We start from the raw sequence: 14,809 nt of genomic DNA, 5'->3' as shown, positions 1-14,809 counted from the left end.
AATATTTTTCATATTTTTTCTCTATTTACACCACCTTGTCCATCTGCTGAACAACATAGTCCAAAATGAAACTTTGCTCGACCAGATCGTCCAACCTGCTATAATGTCTCTCGCTGTATGGCAAAATGGCGTCAATGTACCCCATCAGCCCAGGCATGTCAAACAGCTTTTCGTTGGAGTAGTTGGTCAATATCGCCTTGATGAGCTTCTGTGCCACCTCGAAATGGCGCGAATTGGTGTTCCAGTCCCGGACTCTTTTGAACAGCAACAATATCTGGTCCTGCTCCAGCTCTGAAATCACACTCTCGATGCCAAAGGATCCAATCACAGACCCTTCGTCGCCCTCTGCTATACTGGCCAGAAGAACGCTATAGAGTCTCATTGGGTGGTTCAGAGTCAAAGCCAGCTTGAACGCGTTCACCCAGTCTTTTTTGTTGATGTAGTTCTGCAACGACTGTTCCTGCTCGACCTTCAATTTGCGCTCCTCTGCTTCCAGCTGCTGCACCTCCTCGGTGTTGTCTATCCATATGGTGATCGCTCCGTCCGCATCAGCAGACACAAACTCGCGGCCGTCGTCTTTGATACACAGCGCCCAGATCCTATTGTCGTGGTTGTCGAGTGTCTGTACGCAATCGCCGCTGGAGATTTCCCAGACCTTGATTAAACCGTCTGCACCAGCTCCGACAATAAACTGGTTTCTCGCGAGGAAAGCAACTCGCTGGATAGCGTTAGCCGGACCCTGGAAAGTCTTGATACACGTAAGGTCCTCTAATGACCACACCTTGGCCGTCTGGTCACCAGAACCTGTCACAATAAGTCTGTCGTAGGCACAGAAACTGATGTCGTAAATTGGCCGCTTGTGCCCCTTCAAAACTCCAACAGTCTCGCCAGCCTCCAAGTCCCAGATTTTGGCCATTTTGTCGTGGCTAGCCGTTGCCAAAAAATCGTCGTTCGGACTGACGTCGATCGAATGGATCATCTTGTCGTGCGCTCTTCTTGTGTAGTCGGACTTTCTCACATGTATCACCTCGTCGCCTGGTTCAGGAATCGTCCATTTCTTTATTGTCAGGTCTTCGGCTGCCGTTATGAGAAAGCGAGGATAATCTCTCACGGGTGTCCTAGGCAGCGCAACGGCAGTAACCGACGAGATGTGGCCTTCAAACACGGCAACACATACAAATTTTTGTTCCTCATCGTACCTCCAAAGCCGGGCCGTATTGTCCTTGGCAGCGGTAGCAAGCCAGAGGCCATCGGCCGTGGAATCCAGAGCATTCAACAGATCAGTGTGCGCTTCGCACAGCGTGACATCGAGCGGCTTTTCCGCAACGTCGACAATCCGCAACGCAGGCGAGTTCGTTGCTAATGCAAGCTGGTCAAATTTAGGACCAACATAGCGCATGTCAGCGATTGTACCATGATTACCAGCCATGACCCTCAAAGTTGGGAAGACGCCATCTTGTGCTTCGAGATCAATCTCCGCAATTGTCTGATCTGAATAAACCAGCAGCAAGGAGTCTATTCCTTTGTCTAGATGCAAAACGTCCATGATATTGAGCTCTTCTGTGGTTTCCAATGGCTTCCTGCTGGTTGCAACCAACTTTTCAGAATTCAAGTCCCAGACCTTCAGAAGGCCGAACTCTCCCGCCGTATATAATAACTCTTTGTCTTCATGTTCAATAAATCCGCACGCCTCAACAGAGTGCGAAACAGGAATTGTCTTCACCTCCTTCCACGTCCCAGTATTGTACACTATTATCACGCTGTCTCTTCCACTGCTTATAAACAGCTCGCCGTTGTCACTGAATGAAACACCTCTCACAGTAGCTGTATGCTCCTTCATCGTGCGACTACATTTGCGTTTCACCAGATCCCATATTTTCACTGTTCCCATGATATCTCCACTTGCCAGCTTCCAATCTTTAGAGTCAAGTTTTCCATAAAAACAAAGAGAGGACACTGTCGATGGATGGCCTTTGAAGTTGTGTGTGATGAATGACCCTTCTATATCCCAGACAATGACACTGCCATCGGTAAGTCCAAATGCAAATAAAGACGAAGTAGGGTCCACGGTAGAGATATACGACGCTGCGGGAAGTTTGAAAGTCTTGATGAATTTGCTTTGCTGGAGATCAAAAACCTTGAGTTGCTGTGATTGAGATACTATGGCCAGATATTTGCCATCCGGTGTGAGTTGCAAGGTCGTCACGAGGTCTCCGTCTCCCTGGATCTGGTGCACAACATCATCTGTTTCTCTATTGATGATAACTATGTCTTCGAGAACTGCAGTTGCTAGAACTACACCGTCTCCGGAAACTGTTGCATTAGCAGAACCAATGTAAAAAGGCTCGATATCGATCTTTTTATAGCTCCTTTTTGTGGTGAAGTCCATGCTAAAATTTATTTCAGATAAATCTAAAATAATTTTTTTTTTCCAAACTACCCTACCTTGAATTTTTTGACAAATTTTTTTGAACCAACGAGCCTTTCACCATGTCCTCTCCAATTTTGCACATTGTGAAACCAAATGTGGCAACGCCGAGCACTTCTGCTCCAGTGGGGCCAGTCAAGGTGCTGATCCAGGCTCCAGCTTTGATGCAGCTCATTGACGCCGTGTATATGGACAACGAAGAAGACCTCACGAAAAGCAGAACTATTGGCACTTTGCTTGGAACCCGTTCCGATGACGGATCTGAACTGGAGGTCAAAGAGTGCTATATTGTGCCCCACAAGGAGGAAGCTGAGGAGCTCACAATTGAAGAAAGCCACCACATTTCCACATACCAGCTCTTGAAAAGAGTGAATCCAGAACTGCTAATTGTCGGCTGGTTCTCCACCAACCCCGTGCTTGACTCATTCACCGGTCTCTTCCAAGAGTTCTACTCCAAGGGATCTTGTTTCCCCCATCAGCCAATCCATCTGACTCTGCAAACCAAAGACGATAACGGAGACATCATCTCGCCAATCCTGAAAACATACATCTCGTCCCCAGTCGGAGTGCCTGCAAACTCCAACCTGGCTAACCAAATTGGAATTGACAAGATTGGCTCTTTTGCATTCACTCCTGTCCCGAATGAAGTTATCTACTCTAAGACTGAGCTCACTACGCTGAAATATCTTAATAAAGGTGTCCAAACCGAGTCCAGAGCAGTGGATCTTCTGGGTCAAGATGAACTCAAACAAATTTCCGGATCCGTCGCAAATGTTGCCAGCTTGCTCGACACGCTCCAGGCGTATGTTCAAAAGGTCATCAAGGGCGAGATCGAGGGAGACTCGAACGTGGGAAAGAGACTTCTGGAAACTCTCAACACACAGCCAAGCTCCATCGACCCTGACCAATTGCACACCATGTTACAGAACCATGCCGACGACGCCTCGCTCGTCGAATACCTCGCTTCGTGCGTTAAGCAGCAACTCGATCTCAGTGCCAAATTGACCAACTTTATGACTCCAGAAGAGAGCGCAAAATAGCTATGTAAAAATCAAATTTAGTATCCATCCTTTATAAATGCCGTACCATAAATAATAAATGCAGGTCAGCTTCCAAACAGGAAACGGAGGTCATCGTTGTGTCCGATGTCGACCAGCAGCTCCTCCACGTCGTTAAGAATTTCCTCGCTGAAAAGCCCGCCTTTGGTTGGCCGCAGACCCTCTGCTTGAGTTTCGGCCGTGCTCTGTCTTCTTCCCTTAGACAGCTTGTGCAATCGCTTCGAGGCCTTGCGCAGCGACTTGGCCGTGTTGGCAGGGATCATCAGCTCGCCCCCGAACGAGCCACGGGCTCGTTTTTTTCTCTTTTTCTCCAAGGCTGCCACCGTGGCTCGCATCTTCTTACGTCTGTGGTCTCCAAAACTGTACTTGCGCGTCGCATCCGAATGGGGCTGGTAATACGTGTTGTTGACGACACCCTTGTTCCTAAAAGCTGATAGCGGAATACGTCTCTCGTGGAAAAGATCCCAGTCCACAGACGTGGTTTGCTCCTGCTCTTCGTCCTCGAACTCGCTAATATTAAGCAGCTCGTCCAGCGCAATAGGCGGTGCGCTCGGCTGTGTCTGCGTGCGTTGGCGTTGGCGATGGCCCACACTCAAGCGAGTGCCCTTCACCACCGATGTTCGGTTGTCCTGGCCAGGATACAAGAATCGCGTCGAGATGCCGTCAATAATGCCGAACGGCTTGCGGGTTTTAGAAATGATAAAAGTTCCAAGAACAGGCGCTCTGAAATTGTTCTTGGACGACGAGAGCACCTCTTTGGCGCTTTTGCTGCCAATCTTGCGCGTGGAGCGCACTGGGAGTGAGGTGTCTTCGTCCGTCTCGTCGCCGTCTTTTTCACCGGCCTCCTCCTCAGCACTCGAATTATCGTGCTCATCTTCCTTCTCAGAGGCACTGCTGTCCGAAGAGAAGAAATATTGTAGTAACTGGTTCTCACTGTCACTGTCGTCCTCGTCAGACACAATCGCATTCATCGGAACCACGCTCTGTCCGCGTCTGCTAGAGTAGTGGTCGTAGTCGCTTGTAAAAATGTCGTCGAACGCAGACACATCGATATCCGCCATGTCGTCCTCGTCTTCGTCGTCCTCGTCACTGTCCTCCGGAGCAGGGAGATATTTGACCTTATCGGGCTTCATCTCTTTGACCCTCACATGGCCTTCATCCTGGTCCTCCTCGGTACCGTTGGTATTATCCTCAACGATAGACGACCGAGACGTTGCTGCGGACGATGAATAATCATTCACGTCGTTTACATCGTTCACCAAAGCTTCAGTCTCCTCTTTAAGCAGATAATTGTCCTCTTTAAAATAAGGATCGTCTTCGGGCAGCAAAAAATCGTAGTCGTCGTCGCTATTCCCGAATGCGAGCAGCTCAAGATCATCGTTGTCGTTCTGGAGCGCCTGAATGAGATCGTTATTGTCAAACTCGTAGTCTGCTTCTGAGTCGATCTCCTGGTCGTCGAACTTTGGCACTTCCAGACTCACTGTCTCATCGATAATTGTGGCGTCGTGAAACGTGCCAATGTCCACTTCCTCTCCCAAATCTTCCTCTGTGATCATTTTGGCATAGTTCACCGGCTCGTGGTCAAGCTGGATATCTGCCACCGTGTCCAGGTGATTGAATTTGCGCTCCTCGTCTTCCAACACCTGGTCCACAATGTCGTCGTCCAGCTCCTCGTCCTCGTCGGCCTCCACAGCCTGCTCAGCACCTTTCTGAAAAGCTTCAGATTTCGCAGCCTTTTTGGAAACCTTCTTACTGCTTTTGCGCGGACTCTTGCGACGAGTAGCAGCCTTCATCGCCCTGGCTCTCTCCTTGGTCAGTTGCACGAAATCGACGTTGTCATCGTCAGAAGAGCTCGACTCGTCTTCGCTCTCAGAACTGCTAGATATTATCTCGTCCACTTGCCTGCGTGCGGAGCTCATCCGGTAATCTCCCTCCGTTGCACTGCTACCCGAATCAGAGTCGTCTGACTCCTCGCTGGATTCCGACTCTTCTGAGTCCGAAACAATGCTAAATCGTCTGCTGGACCGTGAATTCGAACCCTCGGAGGGATGGGGCAGGTGTCTGGGGACCTGCGGTACCCTCTTAGAGGTCACTTGTTTTCTGCCTTTAGCCATGATAGACTATGGTATGTTTCGCTCTTATCGGGGATTTTTAAAACGGTAAGTATTTTGTAGCTCTGATACGTGTCACTGATATCTCTTTGAGATAGAAAAATAAGCAATTGGCAGGCCTTGATCCGGTGTCCCCTTTTGTTCTTATAAAAATATATATCTGAAATTAATGAAAATTTTCAGATCCTACATATATTGTGCTGAATCAGAAATCACGTAAAATGGCAGATTAGATGGCCATACCCAGGCTTACCCGAAAGCCTCAGATAGTGCCTGCAAATCAATATCGGTGCTTCTGGCAACTGTGCTGCTCTATTGGGTAAGAGATGTATTACCTCAATAAACCCCTGGTCAGCCCCTGAAGCCTCCCCACAATGTTTCTAGCCTTGGCAGCAAGATATTTTCGTCAAAAATATTTATTCACCTTCAAATGTTTTTGGCAACTCACCGGCTGCCTTTAAGACAGGCTGTGCGGGCGTATTCGACGGTCGGAGTTGGTCCAAAAAAGTGGGGCGTCTTCAAAAAGTCGTTGCTGGCCGTTTCAGGGGTTGGTCTGGCGGTCTACGGATATGACTCCGTGCTGGGGGCCGGAGTCATCAACAGGAGCGTGCGATCCTTGTCCACGCTTTTGTTGATCTCGATCGATTATAAGCTCAACTTTGAAGAAGGCAAAGATATAGAAGCCTTGCACGAGCGCAACGCGCAGAGGCTGTACGACCTGCTCACTACGAACAAGGGGCTGTATATCAAGATGGGCCAGGTGATAGCCATCCAGGGAATGATGTTCCCGAAGCAGTACCAGAAGAAGTTTAGTCAGCTGTTTGATAAGGCTCCGAGAGAGGACTGGGAGGTTTGCGACCGAGTTTTGAGACAAGAGCTGGGTCCGAAGTATAGAACTGAGATCTTCGAGTCGATCGACGAGTCGCCCGTCGCAAGCGCGTCGATTGCCCAGGTCCACAAGGCGCGGCTGCGCACGGGCGAAGAGGTGGCTGTCAAGATCCAGCACGAGTCTGTAAGCAAGCAGATGTGGCTGGACCTCGCGACCTATCGATTTGTGATGAAAGTGTACGAGTGGGCATTTGACATGCCGTTAACTGCCACCGTGCAGTATGTTTGCAACAAAATGCGCGAGGAGGTCGATTTCGGGATCGAGATGCGTAATGGTAACCTGATAGCGTCGCTGATCGCGAGGGATCCGGAATTCAGGAAGACCGTGTACATTCCCAAATATTTTCCGCAAGCGTCTTCTAGACGGGTACTGACAGCCGAGTGGATAGATGCCGATCCTGTTGGGGACTACTTGAAGCTCAAGGACAAAGGATACGACATCAAGAGCCTCATGAACACAATCATCAGGGTCTATTCACGCCAGGTATTCTACTGGGGGCTGGTCCATTGCGACTTGCATCCGGGAAACTTATTGGTGAGGCATTTGCCCGACAAAACGCAGCAGCTGGTGATTTTGGACCACGGTTTGTACGAGCACTTTGGAGACAAATTCAGACGCGAGTACGCGCAGTTTTGGAAGTACACGTTCGAGCTGAACCCGGAGAAAGTCAAGAGCGTGCTGCTTGAGTGGGGGATTAACGCAGATGACATTATGCTCGGGCTGTCGTCGATGGACCCGAGCAAGAACAAGGCGTTGAAAGAACACATCAAAGGGCTTAGCAAGAAGTCGTATTTCGAGAGACAGGCCATCATCAGAGACAAGATGCGCGAGTTCTTCAAAAACTCAGACAAGTTCCCGATGACACTCACCTTTATCATGCGCAGCATGCGTATAGTGCAAGGACTGAATAGAAACTTCGGGTCGCCCTGCAATAGAGTCGATATCCTGGCAACCGAGGCCGCGAAAATCGTCAAGGTGTTCGACCTGGACGACGACAGGTTCCAGTTTGTGCTGAAGCGATTTGTCACATATAACCTGTTCCGGCTGGTGTCGTTTATCCAGTACCATTTCAACAAGCTGCGTCAGCATTTGGCCTCGTGGTTCCGGCGAGAGCCAGTGCAGGATCTGGAGGAGGTTTACGAGAAGCAGATGATTGAGGCCAGCAAGGGAATTGGATTTGAAAGCGTGCCTACAACTAAAGAGCTGCTCGATAGCTGATCTGTACATAGATAGATTCATAAATAAAAATGGCAGTGTATTTTTTTTCCTGGTTTTTCATTATTATAGGTAATGGCAAAGTGTTTCTGACTGTTTGTTGACATTGATACATTTTGACAGATGGGCTTGACGGGCCTTCCACACAATGTGCACCTGGAAATTGTCAGGCATCTAGGCCTGCCTGACAAGCTACGGCTAGCGTACTCGTGCGCTCTCTTGTACAAAACTGTTGTCCCCCAGATATACGCTCGACTTCTATATTTGAGCAACGATGCGGTGTGTCCCAAAAATTTCGATGTCGAGCTGATCTCAGACCAGTACACTATCATCGGGAAACATCGGCTGGCGAAGTTGCTCAGTGCGTTGTCTCAGACTTCGTGCTTGAACTTCCAATACGCCGACCTGGTCATCGAGCTTTTGTTGCAGGATGCCGAGTCCGAAAGTAGGACCCTAATAGAATGGAGAGATCGCTGCCCCCAGTTTCCCAACCTTGTCCGGTACAAGTTTCCTGAGACTGTGGCGATATCTCCTCTGAGCCATCTCCAAGCCCCTAATCTCGAGACGCTAAGGGTGGACGTGAATTTTTGTCGGGAGACAGAGAAATGCAACGGCATGGTCAGCTTCGTCAGCTTGGCACAGCTGCGACGGCTGGTTTTCGCAGGAAAGCTCGGGCCAAACGAGGACATGGTGATCTTCAAGCTGTTGACGACGTATCCGCATGCCATGAAACGTCTCACCGAGCTGAGGTTCGAGGTGGACTCCGAGTCCGGCGACCGCGCGTACCGGCGGGTGGTCGGGGTAATGGCGATCTGGCGCAAGATCGGCTTGCTACTCAACAACTTGACCAAGCTTGCGCTCCCGCTTACCAACCACTCGACAGCAGTCATTCTGAACCTTATCAGCAAGCACGTGCACTTCGAGCACCTGACCAGCTTGGAGCTGTTTATAGAGGACGACGGCGGGGTGCTGAATCTTATCAACACGACGCAGCATTTGGCGTCGCTTCTCAGGTCCAGAGGCCAGAATCTGCGTGAACTTTCCATCCATTATAGATTAGCCAAGCCGGACAGCGAGAAAAATCACCTGCGCTCGATAATGCTTCTGAAGTTCACAGAAACGTTCAAGAATCTGCGCAAGCTTGCCATCGACCTCAAAATCGAGGGCCTCGACCTTTCCAACCTGCTGATGATGGTGGGGACGCCGCTCTCGAACAACACCTCGTCGCTCAGAGACTTCCGGCTCAACATCGACACTCCTTCGGAAAACCTTGTTGGCAACTTGCTTAACAATCTGGACGACGTCCAGGACCTGTTTCCACAACTCAACTACGTCTACGACTGCTCGTGTGAAAATTGTAGGCGCATCTGTGACAAAATGGCACATCTTCCGCCAGCTATTGTGAAAGAGGCCATCAGAGTGTCCACGATGATGATCATCGGAAACGAACTAGACTATTTTCAGCGCCAGACAGACACATCCAAACCGTTTGCACGCTTTTTCCGCTCGGACCTGGGGGCCAATGGGTATCTATTTGACCACTTTGCTGGCAGCCAGCTCAACTCGTCGCTGAAAGTCTTTTCGAATCTCAAAATCTTTGAGGTTTGCGGTCTTATTTACCACAGATACGGCACTGAGTTCAGGCTACTGTTTGGAAACCCCTACACAGGACTCAGCAGGGAATCTGAGTCGTCAGTGGTTGAAATGGGGCTTGTGCTGTCCGGCAATCTGTAGTATATATATATTTATAAAAGTTTTGGCTGTGCCAAAAAATAATTTGGACCATGTCTCTTTTCAAAAAAGACCCGGGACTCAAATCGCTTTCGAATCTCAAATCTTCTGAGCGCAGAAAGCTATACGCTGCTATTTGTAGCCAGTATGGGCTGGATGAGCAGGCTTTGGCTAGTGACGGTTGCGCGTCGCTCGTTTTGCCTCCAGAAGTCAAATACGCTACATTCAAATCTCCCCATGCTCGGGGCACGCTGTACACGGATTTGGAGGGCGTTCCCATCTGGTTCCAAACGAGAGACTCTGAGCTGCTACCAACCCTTTTTACACTGTGGAAATATCCTTACATTGTGCCATTTGTCAATACCCACCAGTACGTTATAGAGCGGCTTGTTAACGGCTCGAATCTCATGCTTCCAGGCACAATTCCCCCGTTTCCTGAGGGTGCCAAACAGGGCAAGGTGGTAGCTGTTGGCGATTACAAGAAGCCAAACGTTGCTGTCGCTGTTGGATACTGCCAAATGGATTTAGGCGGCGTGACAGATGTCGTTGGAACCCATGGCGTAGCCGTTGAGATAGTCCACGTCTATCGAGACTGGCTGTTTACATTGGTCAAGGGAGTAAAACTTCCAGACAAAACTAATGTTTTGCCTACCAGTGTGTCTGTGCAGAAGCAAGAGTCTTACCAAGAGGAAGTGGAAGAAGCTACACACAAACTTGAAGAGACAGATATGTCAACCTCATTGACTGTCCAGGATATGGACGACATGTTCTTCCGGGCAACTCTGTACTCAATCAGTCAGGATACCATTAATACACCTATCAATGCGTCATTGTTCATGTCGGGCCATGTGTACAAGAACTTCCCTCCCATGGACAGCAATCTGATCAACATAAAAAAGACATCCTGGAAAAAGACTGCAAAGTATCTCAAAGCGATGGAAAAGGAAAATCTGCTGAAACTAAAAGGAAAGGGCGACGACGTGGTGGTTGTGTGGGTAAACAAGGAACACGAAAAGGTGAAGCGATTCGAGCCATACAGAGTTAGGAAAAATAAGTCTGGGGAAGCATCGAAAAAAGATACAGAGTCAACAGAGCTGCAAGTGACGCAGCTGTACAAAGCGCACTCTTCAGCATCAAATTTTCTCCGTCTGTTGGATTCGTCGCAAGATTACTATACTCTCCAAGAGATTAAAGCATTGGTTGGTAAATACATACAAATACACCATCTGGTGAGCAAAAACGACCCAAAAAGCATCACTGCGGACGAGCCGCTGCAACGGTTGCTGAAGACTGTCACGATTGAGAGAGCGAAGGTGGTGGACATTCTGGTGAAACAGCATTTCTCGCCGTACTATAAGGTGAGTCGTGGAGATGAGTCTACCAAGCCCAAGAAGGGACAGGTGCCTATAATCAAAATTGTGGAAGAAATGAAAATCGGACGCAAAATCATCACCAAGATCATCGGCGTGGAGGAGTTTTTGATCGATCCCGAAGAGGTCAGCTCCATTTTGAAAGTCAAGTGTTCGGGTTCCACCACCGTCGCTGCCAACGTTCAAAATCCAAAACTCGTGGAAGTCAGCGTGCAAGGCCCGCATTTCAAAACGGTCCAGGATCTTCTAATCAAGCAGTACGGGATGAAGCCAACATGGATCGAGTACGAAAACAAGCTGAAGAAAAATCGGTGACTCACTCGGTCTTGCCAGGTTCCTGCACGAGTTTAAACTGGTTTCCGTACTTCTTGAGAGCTGACTTCGCGTTGATCCAATATTGCTTGATCTGAGGAGACACAGAAGGATGCGACAGAAGGCCGTCAATTCTCACCTCTAACTTCTTGAAACACGATCTAGTGAAAATCGATTTCTCGTATCTGAACTTAATGAACGCTCCATAGACAACCAGAGCAATCCAGAACCCTTTGGACCACAAAAGTGCCCTGAAAACAATGTAGACAAAGGTGGAAATCTCAAAATTGGCAGCATAGTACATGGACAAGTCGTTGTAGTTGGCAACAAACGAACCAAGCTTGTTGGCAAGGGCTTCCTGGTTTTTGAGTCCCAATTTTGGCAAAACCGCTCCCCTGATGTACGTGATACAGTGGAAGAACGAAAAAAACACAAAGGGGAAGATGGACAGAGAAATAACAGGCAAAACCAGTAGTAGAGCCAAAGCAATTAAGATATATTGGACGTTATCGTCCGCAAGAACCACCTTGGGGTTGTTCAGTTTCAGGCTGCCAGCCTTCCACGATTGATGGATAATGATTCCAAACGACTCAATCACAGACAGATAAATCAGAGTGTAGCTGAATTTGTGGAAAGAGCCCCTCGATCTGTAAGTAAGAAAATAGACAAGAGAGTAGAAAAGTGTGGTGACATGGCCGGCAAACCAGGCGAATTGAGCGGTCTGCACCAGTTCAATAAGCTGATCTTTTAAAGGCTTTGCTGGGGCGGCGGCTTTTGGACTTGACATTTGCTAACTTTCAAAAATGGCGCAACTCAGCTTGAAATAAGGACTTCTAACATTTTTTTGCTGCTAACTTTGCACAAATTTCAGCTTGTCTTTGAAGGCTGTGCTGGGTGGAAAAAAAAAATTTATGTACAAAATATAGAGCATGAAGCAGAAAAGAGCAAAGCAGTACCGCAAACAGATCCACCAGTATATCTCGACGTTCAAGTTCAAGCCGCCTATACAGTGCATAGTTGATGACAACGTGATCTTGGAGTGTGAAAGAACCAAGTTCGATGTGATTAAGGCGATTTCCAGGACCGTCCAGACAGAGGTGAAGCTCATGATCACCCAGTGCTGCATAAACCATTTGTATGAGACGCGCAACCAGCCGGCAATCGACATTGCTAAAAAAATGGAGAAGCGGCGCTGTAACCACAAGGAAACACAGAGCAGCAAGGACTGCATAGGCTCGATCGTTAACATAGATGGCAAGAACAAGCACAGATATTTGGTGGTAACTCAGGACGACCGGCTGCGCCAGTCTTTGAGAACTGTGCCTGGAGTTCCTCTAATTTACATGAAGCGATCAGTGATGATCATGGAGCCGATGTCGCCTGTTTCTGAGCGGGTGGTCCAGGAGACAGAGGCGAGAAAATTAACGAGCTACTTGAACGATCCGCGTGCGGGAGTGCAGGAGCAAGATGGAGCAGAGATAGAGGAGCAGGGTCCAGCCAAGAAGAAACGAAAGGGTCCCAAGGGGCCGAATCCTCTAAGTGTGAAAAAACCAAAGAAACAAGAGGAGCCAGAAAAAGGAGGCAGCAAACGGAAAAGAAAGCGGGCCCACAAACGAGGTAGCAAGACACACGAATCTTCTGAAATTGGGAAGTCGGACGAAAAGGAAAACGTGGAACTCTTGCACTCTGAGAAACCCAAAGAGAACGACGTTGAATAGGCGGTTGAGCTAAAACGATATATTTGTCTGTATAGTACACTGGTAGCAATGCTGGTATGTAGATTATTTCTGCGAGATGTACAGCACGTTATTTCCTCTGAGAAACACTTCTTCGTAATTTCTGACCTTGTTGTTTTCAACCATCTCAACGGTGTCCTTGAGAACGACGTTCATATAGCCGTCAATGGAAGCAAGAACCCCGTGGTATTCGAGGCCATGCTGAAGCTTGACCACAACCGGCGAGTTTGTCATTTCGGCAAGAAAGTTGGACGTTGACGACATTGGAAAATAAGTTGAAGAAAAATTAAATTATTATTTCTTATCCTATGTTTAGAGTAGTGCGTGCGATCCGGTTTTATTCCACGAGCCAGGCCGGCGCCGATGCGAAAACCAAAGTGGCTGGCATGATGCCAGATGCCAAACTGCTCAACGAGAAACTCAAACAGGAGCGGGATCTGCGGCGAGAAAGAAACAAGCTCGCTCTTTCCTCAATTAAGGACATCTTTGCAATATTTTCTCCTACCGCAGGAGACGACGACGAGTTTGACACTGCAAACTTCGATCCCATGCCCGTGTACAAGAACCCGGAAACGTATCTGAAACTGCCTCTACCAAAACAGCATCACATTCTGGAGGAGCTCGAGGACAAGTTCAAACGCAAATGGACGAGAATCGACAAAGACAGGAAACGGTTCATTTATTGGCTGGCATATGGACCCCATGGGCCTCGTGAGGGGTTTGTCACAGAGCATAGGAAGACTGTGGTTCCAGAGAAGAAAAAAGCGGATACTCTTCTTGATCAAATTATTGCAGAAACAGAGTCACAGAAATATAAAGTGGAGGTCGATGAGTACGTGCCGCCAGATCTGCCGTTCCGCACGCCGTCGGTCCTCAAATCTGTGAACCCAGCCAGAGACACGATTGCATCCCCACTACCGCCTCGCGACCCGCGTCTCTTCGGTCCCAAGAGACTCGAACAGAACAAAAAGGACAGGAAAATGAACCCGTACAGCCAATTTGTCCTGGGATTCCTTATGGTGCTCACTTTTCTCAACTACCGCAAAGACAGAGAGGTGAACAGCACCGGAAAGGTGCCAGACTACGAGTATTTGCAAAACGATAACCTTTTGCAGATAGACGACCTTAGTAAAAAACTCGCCCAGGCGGTCAAATAGACATGACTTGTGCTCTCTAACGAACTATATGCTATTATGGTCGCTACTCTTTGTTGTCCGCCTCTCCCTTTTCCATACCGTCCTCGTCGTCCTCGTCGTCTTCGTCCTCGTCGTCGTCGTCGTCGCCTACATCCATCATGTCTTCTGTCCAGCTCTTCTCAACAGTCTGTCTAACTCGTTTGATGTACTGGCTGCGGTGGTCTTTGTACAGGTTGGCGGCCTCCACGTTGGCCGGCGAACTGATATTCGGATCGTTGAGGAGCGACTGGATCGACGTCAAGATCGAGGCAACGTCGTAGGTCGGCGACCATCTGTTCTGCAAGATATCTAAGCACAATTCCCCGGACCCGTAGACATTTGGATGGAACATCTCAGACGTGAACCGCACATTAGGTGGTTTATTAGGGTATTGCTCATCAAATGTTAGTCGCAGTCTGAACGTACCGTCCTCGTACGGGGTATCTTGCGGACCGATAATGATTCCGTTCCAAATCATCACATTGTCAGCTAAAGGAGATGCAGACACACCTCCAGCGGAGTCCTGCTGGATCCGCTTGAAATCCCTCATCAGTCTTCTTCTCGCAGGCGTTGACATTTCCTAACGTAGTTTTTGCCAATGGAACGAAAAAGAATATGCTATTAAAATATAAATATCGCCATCGCTTATGTAAGACCTTTTTTTTCCCTCGCTTACTATCGCGCTCTGGATAAATCTACAAAGGTTGTCCACCCCACTCCATTTGGTGGGGCAACTCTGACGGACTTGAGAGTGTAGAGTGACAAAAACGGATAACTGGGCTTT

At 48.5% G+C, this 14,809-nt stretch overlaps 11 protein-coding genes across 11 annotated transcripts; 6 read left to right on the top strand and 5 right to left on the bottom strand.

Annotated features, from left to right (window-relative positions):
- Positions 1-25: 25 nt before the first annotated feature.
- OGAPODRAFT_103198 (uncharacterized protein) lies at positions 26-2,389 on the bottom strand (the record flags this gene model as incomplete). Its single annotated transcript, XM_018353160.1, has 1 exon — positions 26-2,389. The coding sequence occupies one exon, from the start codon at positions 2,387-2,389 to the stop codon at positions 26-28; it is 2,364 nt and encodes a 787-aa protein (XP_018208650.1).
- A 101-nt stretch (positions 2,390-2,490) lies between these two features.
- OGAPODRAFT_78073 (uncharacterized protein) lies at positions 2,491-5,670 on the top strand (the record flags this gene model as incomplete). The annotated part of the gene is made up of 1 exon (XM_018356413.1): positions 2,491-5,670. The coding sequence occupies one exon, from the start codon at positions 2,491-2,493 to the stop codon at positions 3,466-3,468; it is 978 nt and encodes a 325-aa protein (XP_018208648.1). The 3' UTR covers positions 3,469-5,670.
- Positions 2,530-5,670, bottom strand: OGAPODRAFT_17406 (uncharacterized protein). Its single transcript, XM_018355092.1, has 2 exons — positions 5,654-5,670; positions 2,530-5,632 (listed from the first exon to the last, which is right to left on the bottom strand). Exon 2 carries the CDS (start codon positions 5,598-5,600, stop codon positions 3,534-3,536), a length of 2,067 nt encoding a protein of 688 aa, XP_018208649.1. The 5' UTR covers positions 5,601-5,632; positions 5,654-5,670; the 3' UTR covers positions 2,530-3,533.
- A 357-nt stretch (positions 5,671-6,027) lies between these two features.
- Positions 6,028-7,741, top strand: OGAPODRAFT_95820 (uncharacterized protein; the record flags this gene model as incomplete). The annotated part of the gene is made up of 1 exon (XM_018357822.1): positions 6,028-7,741. One exon carries the CDS (start codon positions 6,028-6,030, stop codon positions 7,702-7,704), a length of 1,677 nt encoding a protein of 558 aa, XP_018208647.1. The 3' UTR covers positions 7,705-7,741.
- A 22-nt stretch (positions 7,742-7,763) lies between these two features.
- OGAPODRAFT_95819 (uncharacterized protein) lies at positions 7,764-9,435 on the top strand (the record flags this gene model as incomplete). The annotated part of the gene is made up of 1 exon (XM_018357821.1): positions 7,764-9,435. Exon 1 carries the CDS (start codon positions 7,825-7,827, stop codon positions 9,433-9,435), a length of 1,611 nt encoding a protein of 536 aa, XP_018208646.1. The 5' UTR covers positions 7,764-7,824.
- Positions 9,436-9,485: 50 nt separating this feature from the next.
- On the top strand, positions 9,486-11,935 carry OGAPODRAFT_103192 (uncharacterized protein; the record flags this gene model as incomplete). Its single annotated transcript, XM_018353159.1, has 2 exons — positions 9,486-9,612; positions 9,640-11,935. 2 exons carry the CDS (start codon positions 9,486-9,488, stop codon positions 11,115-11,117), a joined length of 1,605 nt encoding a protein of 534 aa, XP_018208644.1. The 3' UTR covers positions 11,118-11,935.
- On the bottom strand, positions 9,567-11,935 carry OGAPODRAFT_95817 (uncharacterized protein). Its single transcript, XM_018357820.1, has one exon. The coding sequence runs from the start codon at positions 11,899-11,901 to the stop codon at positions 11,119-11,121; it is 783 nt and encodes a 260-aa protein (XP_018208645.1). The 5' UTR covers positions 11,902-11,935; the 3' UTR covers positions 9,567-11,118.
- A 108-nt stretch (positions 11,936-12,043) lies between these two features.
- Positions 12,044-12,832, top strand: OGAPODRAFT_103187 (uncharacterized protein; the record flags this gene model as incomplete). The annotated part of the gene is made up of 1 exon (XM_018353158.1): positions 12,044-12,832. One exon carries the CDS (start codon positions 12,044-12,046, stop codon positions 12,830-12,832), a length of 789 nt encoding a protein of 262 aa, XP_018208643.1.
- A 63-nt stretch (positions 12,833-12,895) lies between these two features.
- On the bottom strand, positions 12,896-13,114 carry OGAPODRAFT_10328 (uncharacterized protein; the record flags this gene model as incomplete). Its single annotated transcript, XM_018353166.1, has 2 exons — positions 12,896-12,976; positions 13,001-13,114. 2 exons carry the CDS (start codon positions 13,112-13,114, stop codon positions 12,896-12,898), a joined length of 195 nt encoding a protein of 64 aa, XP_018208642.1.
- A 68-nt stretch (positions 13,115-13,182) lies between these two features.
- Positions 13,183-14,590, top strand: OGAPODRAFT_17404 (uncharacterized protein). The gene has a single exon (XM_018355091.1). It carries the CDS (start codon positions 13,237-13,239, stop codon positions 14,005-14,007), a length of 771 nt encoding a protein of 256 aa, XP_018208641.1. The 5' UTR covers positions 13,183-13,236; the 3' UTR covers positions 14,008-14,590.
- OGAPODRAFT_42715 (ubiquitin-conjugating enzyme E2 2) lies at positions 14,087-14,602 on the bottom strand (the record flags this gene model as incomplete). The annotated part of the gene is made up of 1 exon (XM_018355439.1): positions 14,087-14,602. A coding segment is annotated over one exon (516 nt), but the record flags the coding sequence as incomplete, so codon positions are not given.
- Positions 14,603-14,809: the final 207 nt, after the last annotated feature.

Source organism: Ogataea polymorpha (genome assembly GCF_001664045.1).
Source record: "Ogataea polymorpha strain NCYC 495 leu1.1 chromosome Unknown OGAPOscaffold_7, whole genome shotgun sequence".
NCBI classification, from domain to species: Eukaryota; Fungi; Ascomycota; class Pichiomycetes; order Pichiales; family Pichiaceae; genus Ogataea; species Ogataea polymorpha.
Note: the sequence above shows the minus strand (reverse complement) of the source record. Positions and strands in the feature narration are given on the sequence as shown.